The following is a 19189-nucleotide window of genomic DNA, read 5'->3' as shown; positions in this document are numbered from 1 at the left end:
ACTACATATCCACTGCTTAGACAGTTTTCTTCAAAAATAATGAGTACCGTCATTTCCCATAACTATTGTCCACGATACAACTATTCAAATTTTGTACTCCTTAACGTAGTACCTCGTTTATCTATATTCTTGCTCTACTGTAGTTTGAATTCAAGTCACTGCAGCTATCTACGAACGGTCTATGTTACTTCTACAATGATCTTTGAATGGTTGTATCGTGGACCATAGTTGTGTTCCAGGACCATAGTTATGGGAAATGACGGTATGTATTCATCAACCTACCAGTGCGAACAGCCGTTTTCTAAAATGACTTGTATAAAATCCAGCCACAGATCCCGCTTAAGCGATGCTCATCTCCTTGTGCAACTGAAAATAGCATCCACAGATATAAATTCCAATTTCGAAGAAATTTGCTTTGAAAAATGATTAATTAAATATCACGTGAATGGACTATTGCAATTACATACGGTAGGTAGGAGTGTAGTTGCGCAACTGTCTGTAAATCCGTCACTGCACTGTAGAGTGCAACCCCTCCCACAGTATGTGTTGCCATTTAAATCCTGTCTTGTGGGTTGCGTTCATTTTGCCCACCACTGATATACATAGAAGAATGTTACTGTTCACCTACTTAGGTTATAACCACAGTCTACTATATACAGTCGCAAAGCTCAATATGTAGTAAAAATGCAAACATGGGTAGTTGCCCACCACTAGGATCGCTACTATCGCCTCATCATCACAGATCTCTTCTAGCAGATGACAAAAATATGTTACACTTTCGTTCTCGTGTTCTTTTGGAAAAATTAACACCTTCCTTCCATTATTGAAATATTAAATGGATAAAGTTCATTTATTATTTTAATGAAGTATATTAAATTCCACCATAAACTCGAAGATACCTGCAAGAAATAGGTTAATATTATTTTTGTTTGTGCAAAACGAACTGAAATTTACTATAATCGCTTCACTCATTCAAGATTATAGCGATAATGAACTATGAAACCAATAAATATTAATTTGCATTTCCCTTTACAACAATAATATAATAACAGTAATAATGGAAATATGAATTAATGGGAGTAATTTTACGTGTACCGGTACTTGTAGTGTAGGCTTACGTAGTTAATGAAGTGGGATGAGGTTAAGTAATAATAATCACACCAGAATTGGAAATAAAACGTGATCAATAAAATTTATTGTAACAGGCTTACTTTTTCTACGTCTCTAGTAAAGTAACAAATAACAATAACAAAATTAAAAGCTATAATTAAAAACATATCCTTTGAAAAAAAAAGTAGGCCTAAGTTGTCTGAAAATGTACAATTATTCAAGGAATCAGCTGATACAGACGTAGAATTAGTGCAAAGCTTTTGTTTCTCAGCTGTAGGTAATAACAGAACAGGATTATTTGAAACATCAAATAAAGTCGGAACTGCATTCCAGATTAATTTATTTTTGTTTTCATTCATAAATTGTGTGTTTTCGAAATGAAGAGAGCAGAACTTTATATTATTATAAAGACATGCTTCATTCTTTGTCATTAGATCTTCCCTCCTGCTGTTTATTAACCACTTTTTGCATCTAGAAGTAAAATAAGAAATAGATGTTAGGATTTTTCTTCACAAGCATCAATGCGAAATACGCAACGACCTAGCACTCGATGGAAATACGACTCAGTCCACTCTAAATCCAAAGTCGACCGTGGACAGTCTATTGTTTCTAGTTGCTAACCGCTTGGAGCGTTTTATCGCGAGATTTGCAAAAAAATCACCTCAAGCTTCGCGACTGTATATAATAGACTGTGTTATAACACGCGGAGCCAGTCCTCTGCAATCGGCAAGCGGTAGAGCATGAAATTCGAGGAAAATTATGAGCAGGAAAGCATCATTCATACGGGAATGGGTATTTAAGAGTTGTTAATTCATTACAAAAAGTGAATCTGATACAACGTTAATACAAATTAATTCTATTTCCCAGAACATATTTATCTATAAGATACTATATTAAATAAATAAATACATATAGAAATATTAGTGTAATATTACCTTAGAATCTCCAGTAATATCCTTAATACTGGGGCTGCAAGGAATACTCCCCGCTTGGCAATACAGAACTGGAGCGTGCCCATACGGGAACACAGCTGAGTCACTGAGGTATCTGCAGTCTGTGTGGTGACGTGAACTAGGGCTGAACAGTTGGGCTGTACATTAGCGGCGCGGTGGTGGAAGGTCATGCTTATATTTTATCAGTAGTATTACTCGACCAAGGCGAGTGGAGCCGCGGACGTAATGTGAACTATCGCGATGCGATATTACGAACGCAGGAGCAGTAGCGCCACGGCTCCGGGCTGCAGGACTCCACTGGCCTTTGTCGAGTAATACCACTGCTTGTCCACCGTTGTGGCTGAGGGGTTAGCGAGTCTAACTCCGAACACAGCGGGCTCGGGTTCGATCCCCGGTCGGGACGAGTTTGCTGGGCGAGTTTTTTTCGGAGTTTTTCTCTCACTCCTATGGATGAATATAAGGTTACTTTATCAGGCGATTGGGATCCCACTCATCTTCGCCACTTCCTTTCCTCCCCTATCATCCTTTCATTCATCATCCCGTTACTTCTTCTGGTTTTCAGATCACTCTACAGGCGGCCCTCCGAAGCTGCTGGCTCTCTCCACCGGCCTCCGTGGATTGTATTCATGCGATGATAGATAGCTTCTGCAACGGAACTCGGGCCAGATCTTCTCAGGGGAGGACTTCCGTCTCGGACCATTAAAGGGAGCCTTGGCGGGGGATCCCGTAGCAGGAGTGGTACATGGCTGTAGGGACCGGTCGTTAAGGGGGTCCAGTGGTTAGGTCGGTGCACGTAGAGGATCGTTGGACACGCAACTCATCCCATATCGGGGGTGTACAATAGACCTCAGCTCGTAGTGTGTGGGATGTTCCCTTCCTCCTAACAAGAAAAAAAAATACCACTGCTTGTGTGATTGTAAATAAACTGTACGTAACTAATGAAATAAGCAATAACTAGAAAAAACTAAATTAACATTAACTAAACATGCTCATTCTACTTGTATTAAATTATAATACTCTTTAATATGCTTGAATAATGATAGCAGTCGTAGTATAGCAGTGATAATATTATAATAAACAAATCACAGCTTTCACGTTGAATTTATTGTCAAAGAAAACAACATCACAGTTTGTAAATCTAAAACTTTATAAACAAGCACATTATAGTGAAAATAATTAACGCAACAGAAACGAATACATAAATTTCATACACAGCAACATTTTTGAAAATCAGAATATAAAATAATAATGAATATATCTTATTGTAAAAAAAACAGATTTACAAAGGTCTTAGATTTCTTTTTTCCTCTGTCTTTTAATAATATTTTCAATGGATGGTGTAATGGACTTTGATACAGCAAGCCTCTCTATAGCTCTTAACCTACGAAGTGCAATCCGTCACACTTGCTCTTAATTTGTCTTCATTCTTTTCGTTCTCGATATTATGTTTCTGGATCGAACTTTAGATTGTTAAACACATTAAATACAAATTTAAATAATACCACAGCTTTACGTCCTCACTTAGTACAGTGAGTAAATTCATCCTTTCATCACTAACGACGTCTTTATATTTTTCAGCATGGAACACATCATAATGCCGCTTAAAATCATATTGCTTGCACCTGACAAGTTTTTACAAATAACACACTGTCCATCTCCCTACCTTAATTCTTAAAAAAATAATAACAATTTCCAGTTATTGTTAAACTCAGTTACAGGTTTCTGCCATGGAGATACGTAGTAGATATTTCACCCCTGATCTGTACAAAACGAACTCCCTACTCTCCCCTTCACAGAAGGGTAGCAGTCCTTCCTGCGAGGGAACAAACCTGTTTTCATTTGCCCGTACGGGTAAAATGCTCATACTGGAAGCCAATTGCCAGCCCTGCCTTAATATTTGCGCTGTTTTATAGGCTCCTAACAAGTCGCTTCAAATCAGGGGTGGTAAGAAAGGAACGAAAACTGAAGTCGCTCCCGCGCGGAAATTATTTATCTTCTTGAGGCGTCCTACACTGTTTATGAACTCGCTCCAACCCCCTTCCCCTCGAAGGTCATGGACTACGTATTACAAAATTATATAGATGAAAACAATACTTTTCCTCCAGAAATGTGGACACAGTTCCCAGAAAGCTCCGTCCGTACCACAAATAACTGCGAAGCGTTCCGTGCTAAGTTGAAGGGACTATTCTACAAGCCGCACCCACATATTTTTCAGTTAATTGAGGTTTTAAAGAGCATTCAAAGTGACACGCACCTTATAATCAGACTAAAAAAAAAAAAAAAAAAAAACCGAAAAAGCAAAGTAGTAAAGCCCACGAAAAAGAGACGTTCATCTTACATAAAATGATGGAATATAAAACACATTCAATAACAAGATATGACTTTGTTAGAAGTGTTGCTTTCAAACTCTTACCTTTTTAGATTTTGCCATTATTTATTTTTTTTTGACGAAGTGACTCTGCACCAAGTAAGCTTCTGTATCAAGTATTTCTAAGTCTAAATAAAATGGGAAGGAAAATGTTTATACGGAGCGAGCCCATGTGGCAGTCCTAAATCTGCATAAAATGGGAAGGATAATGTTTATACCTGGGCGGGAGCGAGCCCATGTGATCATTGGGGATAGGCTCATGTATAAAAGGGGTACTTAGGACCGACTTCATGAAACTCAGTTTTATAGAAGTTAAATAATATTTACGTTGTCAAAAATACTTTGGCGTGAACGTTCTGTGGCATGATGCCTTACCGGTATGCGGGGGCTGGGATTCTCGTCACAACAACAGACTTTTCTGCTTTATTTAGACTCAAACGCATTCTACTAAATCGGCAGAGCAGTGTATATACTATATTTTTGAAAACATAATAATAACCTACCAAGAAGGGACTCCGACTAAGGAATATAATAATTTTTACGAAGGCCCAATGTGGTGCATGAGTTTGAGACCTTCAGCCTGTCACGCAGGCGGTCCGGGTTCGAGAAGTTTTGCGGAGAAGTTCGTAGATGGGGCTTTTCTCGGAGTTCTCCCGTTTCACCATATTAGGCGTCTACATAATTCCCTCAAAGTTTCTCAATTCCGTCATCATTCCATAGCATTCCCCGAATGTCAGCTGGCGACGTACGAAGGGGGCTGACGTGGGGACGAGTTGGTTTGCCTGCTCGAAACATGGGTACACAGCGAATCAGCTATAAAATTACATAATGTAAATGAAAACAAATTATACAAGTAGAATTCATGCCGCAGAAATAAAATGTTCACATTCAATAATCGATTAACATGGAAAGAGAGATTACAAAATGAAGAAATGAGAACAAAAGTACAAACACAGACCATAAATTAAGGCTACACAATTTCAGATTAAATTAAATGCAACGTATTAATCGTATAAATTACAATTGACTTCCCCGCTACATTTCCAATTACAGACCACGGGAATAAAACGTATTGGCCGACTGTTAAAAATGTGACAAAATCACTTAAATAAGCAGGAGGAGCAGCAGCAGCTGCTGCCAGTAGCTAGTAGGAAGAAGAATTTCTTGAACTGGATTATAATATAGGCCTAATCCTCTTCACATGGATTGTGTAGGCCTACATCGTGACATGGTTAACATTAACATCAAAATTCTCGTCTCATGTGCAGGCAGGACAGATTTGACATGTATTTTCATACGTAGATCTACATTCCCGATATCTAGATGGATAATATTATAATAAATCTTATTTGTCTGAAAAAGAGACGCTCTGTTGTCATTATTTATTTTATTTTATTTAAATTCAATTTCTCTTGCAAACAGTGAAGTACTTCAATTTTCTCTCTTTTTCCCGATGTTCTCCGCCTCCTCGATGGTATCAGGAAGTTTTAAGTGTAGAGTTTCGGGGAATGTGAAGGATAACAAGCCAGACAGCACAGACATCGTACCAAAAAGTAGTAGTGGAAGCGATTTCAGGTACTGCCCCTGAAAGTATCAAAATCAAGAAAAACACAAATTATAAATCCAATCATTAATTATAGCAAACAAATAATAAACACATTTACTTAAAGATTATGAAATCAGTACATCCCATGTTACTATCTGAGCCGTTGATAGCAGAAATGGTGTAAGTCAAAAATGGGTAATGAGGGTTAAAGTAAACATTGTGTAAAATACAGCGTAAAGTAGCAATTAATATTCCATTTATTTAAACTATTAGTAGTCAGTGAATAGCACGAAGGACATATTAATTGTTACTTTGCGCTGTATTTTACAACATTTTTACTTTAAACCTCATTACCCAATTTTGACTTACACCACTTTTGCTCTATTAGTCCTATACTATGCGAGTTTTTTCAAAAGTTTTAATTTTTGATAGAAAAGGCACTCTGTTCTTTTATTTTGACTAAGTTAATGAGCTAAATGACTGTCTTGTCCTCTTTATTTTCAATCATGATTCATTTATATTCTGCATTACAAGATTAATATTATATATTCAAGTTCTAATCTCACTAATGCATAGTGCATCTGAGTCATGTAGGCCGGAAAATTAATTGGCCGAGTACCGGAGAGGTCTCCCCGGATAAACGAGCATGAGTGCTCTCGAGAGTTAACTGGATTGAAATTTAAGTACATATAACACAACGACAGTCGGTACTTATTCTGCTCACAGAAGATGCTGTATGTGATATCCATTTTCTCTTACACATATTTCAAAACTTCTCAAGAAATTGTCATTCACGCACATCAGTTCTTATATTGTAATGCAGGTATGCTCATTCTCCGACTCCCGATTACGTTCTGTAATCACAACCTTCGAATGTAAAGCGTGCTGTTCCTCGTTCGAAGCTCGACGGATGACTGCGGAAGGCAGTTCAAGTACTTAGTAAACCTACGAACAGTGTGGGACAAGGACATAGTCAAAACCTTCTGTAAGCAAACGATCATTCCGTACAGTGTGGGAGGAAGAATATTTTTGTTGTGCGTTCGGTGAAAACGTAAAGTTTTTATTTTGTTGTAAGGTACTGTCAGGAATACTACTGAGCAATGTAAAACGACATTATAGGCTCTGCCATACATAACATGCCGAAGTAACAGGGTAGCTGTTTTCTGTAATATGTATTCATATACCAACATTATTATTATTATTATTATTATTATTATTATTATTATTATTATTATTATTGTGATTATTTTATTCCAGCAGAAACACATGTTTTGATAAAATAATTTTTCAGGGGTGCAACGTGCACTACCGCTTCAAGAATTGAAAGCACTTTATGAAAGGCCAAACATTGAAGAGAGTCGAACAATTCAGTCTATATTTAGGAGCAAATAATGTGGTATGTTGGGAATTAGCTAAGGTACTAAAACCCTTCACGGATGGTGAACTTGTAAAGGGATATATGGTGCCTGAACAAAATATAGTTAGTTATATCTCTGTAGCCTACTGGAACAGCTCAAATGTGAATTTACAGATCATAGATTAGGTGATTTTAGACGTATGGAGAGGGATTTTAATCCTTTCAAGGTATATTTAGTACAATCCGCGAGAGTGCAGCTCCAGGACGAGTTAATTGATTTACAAAGTAACGTAAAATTCAGAACTAAATACAGAGAATATGACTTGATAAGCATAGAATTATTAAAAAAATGAACAAGACGAAATATCCCAAGATGAGTTTATTCGCTGCCACTATGTTAACCTTCGCCTCGACATAATGTGTGTGAAAAATTATTTTCGAGAATGAAGGTTGCTAAATCCAAACATAGTTCCCGATTAACAGATGAGCATCTTTAGAGCCAGCTGCGCATTGCAGGAAATTCGTTGGAATAGATTTCCGATTACTTGGAGAAAATAATGCACATATTGAATAGACCGCAATGTGTGGTGGAATATGAAAATAACATGATCTATGATATAATAATATCATAACTATATTAAATATAATCAGTAATGTAATAACTGAATATTACAGTGTATACTTTTTTCTTTTTCAAATTCAGTTTATTATCCGTATTTGTAAGAGTGTAAGAATTATGTCACGGACGGTGCTGCAATGTAGTTGCGGAGCCCAGTCCGTACGCTGTGTGTGTTATGCAGTGCAGCATCATCCGTGTAATCGGTGCTTTTACAATTTTGAGCACACCTGTTGTAATGGATCTAACTTTGCTCTTTATACAGAATGTTTAAAAAATACATGACAAGATTTCAGGGTTGGACTCCACACATGTAGAAGATAAAAAAAATTTTATATGAACATAGGAAAACTTTGAGACTGCAGATTCTTAGAATCCAGGAATTTTTAGAGGTCTTATAAATTTCACGTCGGAATTAGATTCAGCAATGAAAGATTATCTCCAGAAAGCTACAGTGTTTAAAGGCACTTCGAAGGAGATTCAGAACGATTTGCTACAATGAACACACTCATCAGCCACCTTTTTCACATGCTTTTTCGTGAGTTTCCCTGGATTGCTAGCATCAACCACAAGATTAAATGGAGTTCCTCTTTCAATAGTTGAACTTTGGGCCCAAACTCTCCTTTCAGATCTTGGAAAAAAAGGTAAAATCGAATTCCTAAGGTGCTAGCAGAGAAATATGGACTTGCATAGTGTCGGAATGCATCATAGAAAATAATGATTGCAAAACGGCATGGCTAAGCTTTTCACTGTATGTGATAAAGTCCTATCAGATATCATCTCGTATTCAAATCGAGACTGGTCGGTTTTGAATACACAGTCAGCACTGTATGGGGTATCTGAAACAGTTTTTTTTATATGCCACAAAATATTTTGCTGTTTCCGTTAGTTTAGACTCATCCTGTACATCTTTACTAGAAACGAATTTTGTTATTTTTCTGGAGCTTATCCTGTTTTGTTTCGTAAAACGTCGCAGAAACTTTTCAGATGCAAGTAGTCGATAACGGTTTTTTTTTGCTGATAATATAGCCCAGTTTTTTAAAATTAAAATCGTGAACAGTTAGGTTCTGTTGGCGGGATACCTTGAACGCCTGTAGCATTTCTCTTTTTAGTGTCCCATATGCTTGATATTCTATAATGATTTTTACATATTTTACTGTGTATTTAAATTTTTTTGCTGTAGATATAAATGGATTCTTGTTGTTTCCGAGGGCTTTTAGACTCTCATAATGTTCCGTAATCTTTTTGTATCTATCAAGAACATTTGCACTTTTTCATGTGCGGACCACTCGTTTTTCAGGACTTGAAGGTTCGTATTCACTAGTGGAAGATCCTGGATCAGATTTTGAATCTACACTTTCTTCATATAAGGTTTTGCCACTATTCGAATCACTATCGACGTCTGAAGTGTCACGCGTTGCAATAAATGTGCTGTTTTTATATTTATCATGTATAATTTGTAGAAGTTCATACACAAATACTTCGTCTTCTGCTCCTTTTCCCTCTATTTCATCATATACCTTATCAACTTCCAGTTTTAACAACACTAATGGGATTAATGCACATCATAATAATATAGACCTAAGCTTCCTATTCAATACAGAATGTAAACACAAAAATAGTCCGTTCCTTACGAAAGAAACATAAGAACACAAGACAAGATAATATAGACACAGTACAGACTGTCTAACCATGGACACAACCAACATACAACTGTGTCCGTGGATTCCATCCATATTTTCAGCCATAGAGAGGGTTCCCGCCATAGCGGACACATTCAGCTCAAGAGCGGAATAAGTCTATGCGTTCGAATTTGACGATTTTATATATCGTTAATAACAAAAAAAAGCTACATAAGCGATTATTACGACGTTGTTTATCATACAAAAATTAACTTGTATATATATATATTTTTTTTACAATAACCGCGGTCTAGTTGGGACGGTTCCCTTGTTGGTGTGCTGGCTATGCTGTCCATTGAAAAGAAGTTCCTGCGGAACATCCCCAATTTCAACGAGAAGGTAATGGATAAGTTCGCCGAAAAGGAGAGAAGGATGAACTTTTATATACAGGCACCTACACTAAAGGTGCGTTGTGTTGTTTTCTTTGAGAAATATTTAACAACCAATGTTAATAGTAAGTTTTATATATGCTTATTTAATGAATGTTAGTAATATTCTATAGTCCGCTGAGTTAGCTCTGTGGCAGCGTGTCTGTCTCCAGATTAGCCTGCCCGGGTTCGATTCCCGGCGGGGTCAGAAATTTTTCTTGTAAAATTTCTACCTCGGGACTAGGAGAGATGGCGGTGCACAACTTCTAATCACTAAATTGTGCACCAATATGCCTGGGTTAAATTCCAAATGAAGGGAAGGCATATGTCACTGATGATAGTGATTCGTCCGTCGGAGGGGGACGTTAAGCCTGGCGGCCCCCTTGGTGTTATTCGACAGGAGTAGGCTACGTGCCGGCACCAGGTTTTCCTCTTCTCCCTTCCTCACCTTCATCAGCATCTTTACCCATTCTCTACACTGCACTTACACGAACACTTAACATACACTCACCCTAGTACACGACATAACTCTTCACAGATACACGTCATGCATAACGTGGCCCACCGATGTGGTGTGCAATTTGAAAATGGGTCACATTCCTGCCAATCTATCCCCAGTATGAGGAACCCGAATCACGCAAAGTGAAATGGGTAGGCATTAGACACACACATAGTAATATTTCAGACACATAGTAATATTTCAGTCACGAGTCGCTACTCCTATAGTCGCTGTTTACTTCTGCTCCGTACACATCCTGGATTGAGTATAGCTGCCGGAGCAAAAGGCCTATAGGCCTACATGTTTTGAAACTTCTACAACAATGAAAGCTAGACATAATAGTAACATGTTGTGAAGAAAGAATAATAGTCTAATAGATATTGTTATCTTAGTGGAATATTACAGATATTACCAACAGTGGCGTCTGAGGAGCGATGACGGATCCGATGCGACCGAGCATGGAACAGGTACCAAGCATCGAGTGCCGCAGTTCTGTGGGAAACAGCTCTGCTGTGAACACGAACACCACTGCGAACGCTGTAGTAATGCCGAACTTTCCCATGAGAAACAGGGCTAGCTGTAGATTGTCCATATCTGTGAACCAAAGTGCCATCTGAATTAGTTAATCCCACAGAAGAAAGAAGTTTAGTTGGAAAAAAATGAAAGGTGAAATAGTCCGTTCCCTTACTAACTGTTAATTTGTAGGAATTCAACATTTACATTGTCGACAAGTTAAGTCTCAGAGTCAAGAACAACCAAGAAATCTAGTTCCAAAAATGTATAAAATATCCTATAGGTCTACAGTAAAAATGAACTGAAATTAAAAATAAATCTACAGCATAGCTGTTCTACAAAAAACAATAAATTAATTTTAATGTAAATAAAAATAAAAACAAAATAGACATAATAATTATTCAACTTTGTTAATTTGATCACAACAATGGATTTTCTCCATATGTTTTGTAAGATGGCAGTAAAGTCTGTGATATTTATCCGAAATGTTGATAGTTTTGCAGTTTAATATGTACTGCAAGTTCATAGTCAATTCTTCTTCCCTGTAAAATGCGTTGCTGACCATTTTTCCGAAAATATTATTCCGAACTGTTATTTTTTTCGAAGAACATTATTTCAGAATCAGTTTTTTCGAAAGTTTGTTTCCGAATGGACGTTTCATTCGAATCGGCATAAATCGAACTCACCTTGTTTTCCGAATTGGACAAATTTCCTAGACGAAACCTGTACACGGTTGCTCCTGAACGAAAACAATATTAACATTGATGATTAATAATTAATTTCTATTCAAGCATAATATTGTTGCTGTTACCACGGATATATGAACATAACATTCAAGCTATACATTTTAAATTATATTTTATTTAACGACGCTCGCAACAGCGGAGGTTACATCAGCGTCGCCGGTGTGCCGGAATGTTGTACCGCAGGAGTTCTTTTACATGCCAGTAAATCTATTGACATGAGCCTGTCGAATTTAAGCACACTTAAATCGACCTGGGCTACCCGTAACCTCAGGTACAGAAGGCCAGCACTATACCGACTCCGCCACCCAGGACGAATTTCAAGTTATATCATTAGTATTTTTTGTGTCTCTGTTTCAAAATTCACCGCAGTCAATATGCAGGGGAAACCTGCAAACTGGAATCTGGAAGAAAGGGAATTATTACTGAAAGGTATGTACAATTCCAGAAAAAAAGAATGGCCCGCCTAATTTTATTACCTTCCAGATAAAACGCATTGTGCATGTACAGTAAACAAGAGCGCCTATACACTGCGCTACTTGTGGAGAGTCGTGTGAAATTTGTTGCCTGCATACAGGTGAACTCCCAACAACTTAAGGCTCAGGCATTTTTTTTTTCGGAAATATATATTACAAAAATAATTGGGAATGTAACAAAATGTATGCAAAGGAATGCTCTGCACGTTTTATTACAGTTGAGACTGTGTAATATTTTAGACTTGTTGAAGGTAACGATCAATCATAGCATTCTCATGCTTGCAACAGAGAAGAGGCGGAAGCTGAAAGAGACAAAACCCCAATCGTGCTTCACAAGACTCTCCGAAGCTTCAACAGACCCAAATATTGAGAACTGAATTGCAAAGTGATGTGGCATTTATTTCAAACTCTCCATTATAACTTCAATTTCTTCACAAGAATTTTCTTGCAATTCTTCGAAACAGCCCGGCACGTCTTCGATGGTAACAAATGCGAGTGCCAATAACATTACGAGTTTCTGTCTTTTGTTGACGGCTTTCAAAGTCGTTATATTGCTCCTGTAACAGTTCTGTTTGTATTTTTCTGTAGACACTCTGGACCAAATGAAAGAAACAACAAAAGAGAGAAGAGTCAGGAAATACTGCAGACACACTATTTATTATGGATTTCTAAAAATGGAATATTACTTTAGCTGCCAACGTTACTGGAGTAGCGAAGTTTCCAACTGCAGTATTACGAATACAAGAAATTATAAAATCGTCGCTTCGTGTAGGCCTACTTCATTACTTAATTTATGTATTTACATTTTTTAAGTCTTATTTCTTTCTAAATACGCATCAATTTTAGTAGCTTGAAGTCGATTATAATACACAGTACCGGTATCAATAAAATTTGAAGTTAGGTACCATTAATAGGCACCAAAATGTGGTGTATTAAGATCGTCGGAGATACGAAGAGTTTCTGCATAAGAATGGAGGTCACTTGAGCGATGTCATCTTCGAAGTATAAATGGCAAACTATGTTGAGATTTTGTGAAGTTGTTAATTAATATTCAAAACTATTTATAATCATCGTCTTCTATCCAGATCGTGTATAAATGCAATTAACTTACCTGTACATAAATGATGGAGATATGAAACAGCCACTAAATGTAGCTCTCCAAGTTTAAGTCCTATCACAGTTTTCATGGTTACTTACCGATCGATTGTTATCATTGTTAATAAAGGTAACTCTCCAAATTCATATGCTGTAATGGTTGCCAGGATTACCTACCGATCGACTGTTATCGATTATTAATTTAGTCAACTTGAGGTTATGAAAATATAGGCTATGTCGTTGTTGAACATGAGCATAATAACACAGTCTAGTATATACAGTCACGAAGCTTGAGTTGTGAGGGTGCTAGGAACAATAGACTGTACCGGTACTATTTCGCATTGTCTGTAATGAGGCGATAGTAGCGATCCTAGTGGTTAGCAACTATCTATGGATGCATATTTACTACGTATTGAGCTTCGTGACTGTATATATTAGACTGTGACAATTACTCGAAATTTAATGTGTTTTCAAAAGAAGAAGAGCCTTCTTTGTTGGTTGTGTAGTTATTATAATCCTTGTTAGACCCCAGGTTCGTGGGAACAGATTGGCAGAAAATGTTGAGGTTGTTCAGACAGTAAAATTAACTTCCTTCGGAAGGAAATCAAGGTCTAGTACCATAGATTTATGACACATACTACGTTCTTTTTTCTTTCTTTCCTTGATCTCTTCGTTCTTTCCTTCTTTTCTTTCTTCGTTCGTTTTTTTTCTTTCTTTCTCTCTTTATTTATTTCTTCCTTCTTCTCTTTCTTCCTTTCATTCTTTCTTTCTCACTCACTCGCTTTCTTTCTTTCCTTCCTTCGTTATTTCTTTCTCTCTATCTCTTTCCTTTCTTTCTTTCTTTTCTTCTTTCTTTCTTTATCTCTCTTTCTTTCCTTTTTCCTTCCTCCCTCCCTTTCTCCCTTTCTTAGTCACTTTCTTTCTCTGCTTAACCCTCCATTTTATCAGACTTACACACCACTGTGATTAGGGGAGAGACATTCATCTGATCGTATAATATATAAATCACAAATGTGGGTCTCCCTCGTTATGGAATCGGCATGACTCAGAGCCACCACTGAGATATCACAGGGCAATCACAAGACAACGATAAACAACCAGTCCCGTGGACAGAAGATAAACTTCCCCCTTTGTCCACGCCGGGAATCTAACCTCTGACCGCTTGGTTGGGAAGCACAAGCGATATCCATATAGACACAACGGCGGACGAGTGGAATACAATGTCATATGAGTGTATATTCATCCTAGAGACACCACATAGATCAGGCATGCCAGAAATCAGACTCTCAGGGCCATATTCATAGACATTCTTAGCGCGGGCTTCCGGTGGATGATCAGCGAACTAACGTTTTCCTTATTCATAAACTAGTGTTAACGATATGATATGATATGAATCCTGTACAAGAAATCACTCGATAGCCGGGGCTAGTTTAGCACGCTCGTAGCGCGGGCTAGCGAAATGTCTATGAGCAGCACCCTAAATGTGCAATTTTGTGCGAGGATCGCCGGTCTGTGCAGACTGCATCATTCGAGCGTTGCTCTTACCCGTTCTTAGCTGGAGGGGTGTACAATAATCTATTCTGGGCTTCTAGGGTTGGATTAAATAGGCATTTGGACATTATAAACACACTTAGCTGAAGGAAAACAACACAGTTATTATCAGTGCCTATACTTGACAATTGTAATACAAGAAACTTTAGGCTTACTCAGTTATACTTCACAAAGTAGTGGTTTCTAAAGCATAATTTATTAATATGATTTTTATATAGTATTTGAAGAGAAAAAAATATTGCAGTAATTTCGAAACAACAAAAAACGAACAAGTATTTCATTTTACTTAGTAGGTACTAATTATTTTAAAGTAATAGACCCTACTCTTTCATTCTTCATCAATCATTATTATTTATTGAGACCATTGGTACACAAATGTTGAAGAAAATATTATACTCCCAATTAATTACATGTAGTAGGACATTGTGAAATTTTTACACTGAAATAATTTCCTTCCTGTATGTCAATATTAACATTAATATTAATAAATAATATAAATTAAGCTTAGGATTTAAATTTTTTTTGTAAAATGTTGAGAGCAAGTATCGAAAAGTTGGGAGCATTATTGAAAGAAATTAAAAGTGTAGTTCACAAGCTGTGAAGCGACGATATTCTATTTATGTCAGGTTTAAAGATTTATTAATGTAAGTATATTGGCTTAATATAGTGACGTGAGATGGAAAATTTGCCATTATATATTTTTCTAGACAATTTTTCCGCCTTGCAAATAGTTGCTTTCTTCGCTCCTTACAACCTCAAGGGCCTCACATGTATTTCTCACTATATTCTCACCACTTACCAATTTATGAAATGGAAGTGTAAGTCGCCTAACCTTTGATGGCTGTGTTAGTACAGACTCCAAAACAACGCCATTGTCAAGTTCGTTTTGCCGTGAGAGTACTGATTAAGAAATAAGCGCTGGAAATATCATATTTTGAGAACTTTACTAATCTGATCTAAACTGTCACAACACTATTACCTCGGCATGGGCTGATAAAAGCCTTTCATTTTAAAATAATTATTGTTGGCTGAAGAAAACATTATAACAGTTATGTTATAAAAATGTTATGTTTTATTTGACGACGCTCGCAGCTGCAGAGGTTAAGCACACTTAAATGCCATCGACCTGGCCCGGGATAGAAACCTGCAACCTTGGGCTTAGAAGGCCAGCGCTATAGTTATGTTATATAATTCGTAATTTCTCTTCTTAGTTATCTGTGAACTCCTCACTTTATTTATCATAACTCATTCTCAGACACAGCCAAATCAGCACCCATACTGAAACTGTGTTAATGAAACAAAAGCTGATATGCTGTTGCAGTTCTGTATCGAGCCCCTACCACGCCGTAGCGGAGAACTGAGAATTATGTTCCCAAATTGAAGCAGCAGAAAGCCGCCATTTGTTTGTTAGAAAACGCGTGGGATTTCGAAACCGCTATTTGAATACGTGTTGTATTGCGTAGCCGAAAGCTAAATGTTTTTGTTTAAAGGAACAATACTTCCTTTGCGAGATACCTTTAATAACGTGTGTCTGCTGTCAGCAGAGTTGCTAGGTTTTCTGCGAGGGAAATCGGGATAACAGAAGCTAACTCAAGACATTAGATTTATCATCACTTTATCATAAGATTTATAGTTGTTTTCTGTAAAGTAGTATTCGCGTGTTTTTAATGTAATATTCGCCTCCCTGAGAAACACTAAAATACGAAAGACACACAGTAGGCTACAGTGAATACTACAGGCTAATCGTTTTTTTTTTCTTTTATTAACCACGAATATGTTTTAATCATTCGCTATTAAATTAACTTTGCAACTTTTCTTTTTCGGAACCGGCACTGCAACAGTACATCTGACGATGAGTCCATGTTTAAACATAGTTCACTGCACTACAAAACGCAGCAATTATATGTGTCTGTTACTAGTGTAAAATACGATATCAAAACGCTCTTTTGTTTTGGCACTCAACGCACTTAAAATACACAATGTTGATTATTTGCGAGAACAGCAACTAGGTACCGAAACGGATTAATCAACAATGCGGTAGAACTAGGAACTATTATCTTGCGAATAGAGTTGCCTTACGGCAAATAGACTTACTAAATTTCCGCGGGTTACCTCTGTGTTTACAATGTAACCATCTGAGTCAATATATAAATAAAAATATCGGATAATAGGAAATGCAGACTAACTTGTTTAAATTACGTTCTAGGCTATTATCCCTCAAATCGGGATTTTTATCAATCTCGATCCGCTTTATCGGGATTCAATTAGGCTGTCAGGCTCGCATCACTTTCATAGGAACTCCGAATGTGAATATTCATAACCAAGGTTAATAATGTCTACCTTTTAATAATTTAATCTGTAGGTTAAACTGTTGTATAAAATCAAAAAGCATTATTATTATTATTATTATTATTATTATTATTATTATTATTATTATTATTATTATTAGTAGTAGTAGTAGTAGTAGTAGTAGTAGCAGTAGCAGCAGCAGCATAAAAAACTGTTTCATTAATCCGTAACTAAGACAAGAGTTACTTTCAATCAGGCATATTAAAAAATTAACTTTTTGTAGTTTATACAGTTTCTATTGAGTCGTCCAAAGGAATGATGGTGTGAAAATTCCTCTAACAGGCTATGTGGCCTAATACTTGTTCTGGGAGATGAATTTGAAATGTGTTATGCCATTACTTAATAAGTGGATAGTACATGCAGTATTAATGCACATGTTTCAGTTTTCAGGCCTCAAATTTGTTTAAATACTTTTTTTAAACAGGATCTATTTGTACCGTCCCGCGCCGTGGCGTCGTGGTCTAAGGCATGCTGCCTAGGACTCGCGTTACGGATTGCGCGCTGGTTCGAGTCCTCATGGGGGAAGAAATTTTGTCATGAAATTTCAGCCAGTATATGGGACCGGTGCCCACCCAGAATCGTGATGCACTTGGGGAGCTGCGATAGGTATCAAAATCCGGTTGCGAAAGCCAGCTGTAAAGGCTGGGGTGATCATTGTGCAAACCACACGATACCTCCATTCTGGTTGGATGATCGACCACCTCTGCTTCGGCATGTGGGCGTGAGGCCAGCAGCCGGCTGGTTGGCCTGGGGCCTTCACGGACTGTAGCGCCACGGATTATTATTATTATTATTATTATTATTATTATTATTATTATTATTATTATTATTATTAATTCTGTATCTTCGAATTCGGCGAATAATTTTATTACTCATGTATGCACTGAAACAACAGCTGTTTGAAGAAAGGGAAGGATATGGAGTGGATGAAGGACAATAACAATGCATACGGTAATAACGTAGTTTGAGAGGTAACAACTATCTTCGAAATGAATTGAAACACTGAATGATTATTGTAGGGTAGAAATTCTCTCTGCGTATTGCACCTATCCATTTTCGGTTAAGGGAATCTTTAGTCAGAGGAAACCTGAAGCACAAACAGTCGTATAAGTACAATAGTTTGTTTTCTGTAACATAATACGGGCCAAAAATGTTGTAGAAATTAAAGATTAACTAATCAGTGAAATGTAACATTCCTTCCTTCTTTATCTTTACATCTGTGTGCATTGCTGCAATTAAAAACAGCACACGAAAGAACCATACTTATTCAGCTCAACCAAACAGCACTAAAAAAAGATAAAAATATTAAAGTGTATATAGTTAATCATGATCAACCGGCCGGCCGTTGGCTGTTCAATTTGGGAGCATAACACTAGCGCCAGAGAGCGGTCTAGCGGTTATTTAGTAAGTCTATGGTCTGTATAGCCCTCTCGCGTTCCCTTCCAAAGCGATTCACTCCCTCCAGGTAGGGGAATAGAAAGTGCACATCGCACAGAGACTACTGCACAATGCAGGGTTGTGGCATGCCTGACATAGATGAATGAAGCAGTTCCCACTACTAGATCATACCCGAATGCCAGTGAGTCTCACCGTACTTTACAGATTTATTTATTTTTGTAGTTACAGAACGAGTGTTTCTACTCACAGTAGAAGAAGGCTTAATGGCACCCACTAAGACTACGCAAAATCTCTTATTTCCAAAGAGCTCTTTGAAAATATTTCTTATATCGCACAAAACTTTTGTTTTGCGGCATAGCAAAAACCTTCAACGTTCTACAGACTTCGAATGTTGAAATGTGTCATGCTCTACGTACTGTGCAAAAGTTGGCTGAGGTAATTAACACAGTTGCAAATGATCCTATCCGAACAATTGTAAAACAAAAATTGAAATAAGTTGTTACAAATAATTCTGGATACTTTCTATTTTGTGAAATACAAACTTTTTTAAATAGCAAAAGGACTT

The 19189-nt window shown here is 37.2% G+C and overlaps 1 protein-coding gene across 5 annotated transcripts in view; it reads right to left on the bottom strand.

Moving 5' to 3' along the window:
- Positions 1 to 1947: 1947 nt before the first annotated feature.
- The window catches only part of LOC138705835 (solute carrier family 22 member 4-like), a 98242-nt gene continuing 81000 nt past the window's right edge, over positions 1948 to 19189 (bottom strand). For all 5 annotated transcript variants that reach the window (XM_069834508.1, XM_069834509.1, XM_069834506.1 and 2 more), the window contains exons 10-11: positions 10912 to 11093; positions 1948 to 6015 (exon numbers count right to left, since the gene is read on the bottom strand). In XM_069834508.1, coding sequence (XP_069690609.1) covers positions 5863 to 6015; positions 10912 to 11093 — 335 coding nt within the window. In that variant the 3' untranslated portion in view covers positions 1948 to 5862. The remainder of the gene's footprint in view (positions 6016 to 10911; positions 11094 to 19189) is intronic.

Source organism: Periplaneta americana, chromosome 9, assembly GCF_040183065.1.
Source record: "Periplaneta americana isolate PAMFEO1 chromosome 9, P.americana_PAMFEO1_priV1, whole genome shotgun sequence".
Classification (NCBI taxonomy): Eukaryota; Metazoa; Arthropoda; class Insecta; order Blattodea; family Blattidae; genus Periplaneta; species Periplaneta americana.
The sequence above is the reverse complement of the archived record's forward strand: the minus strand, read 5'-3'. Positions and strand labels throughout refer to the sequence as shown.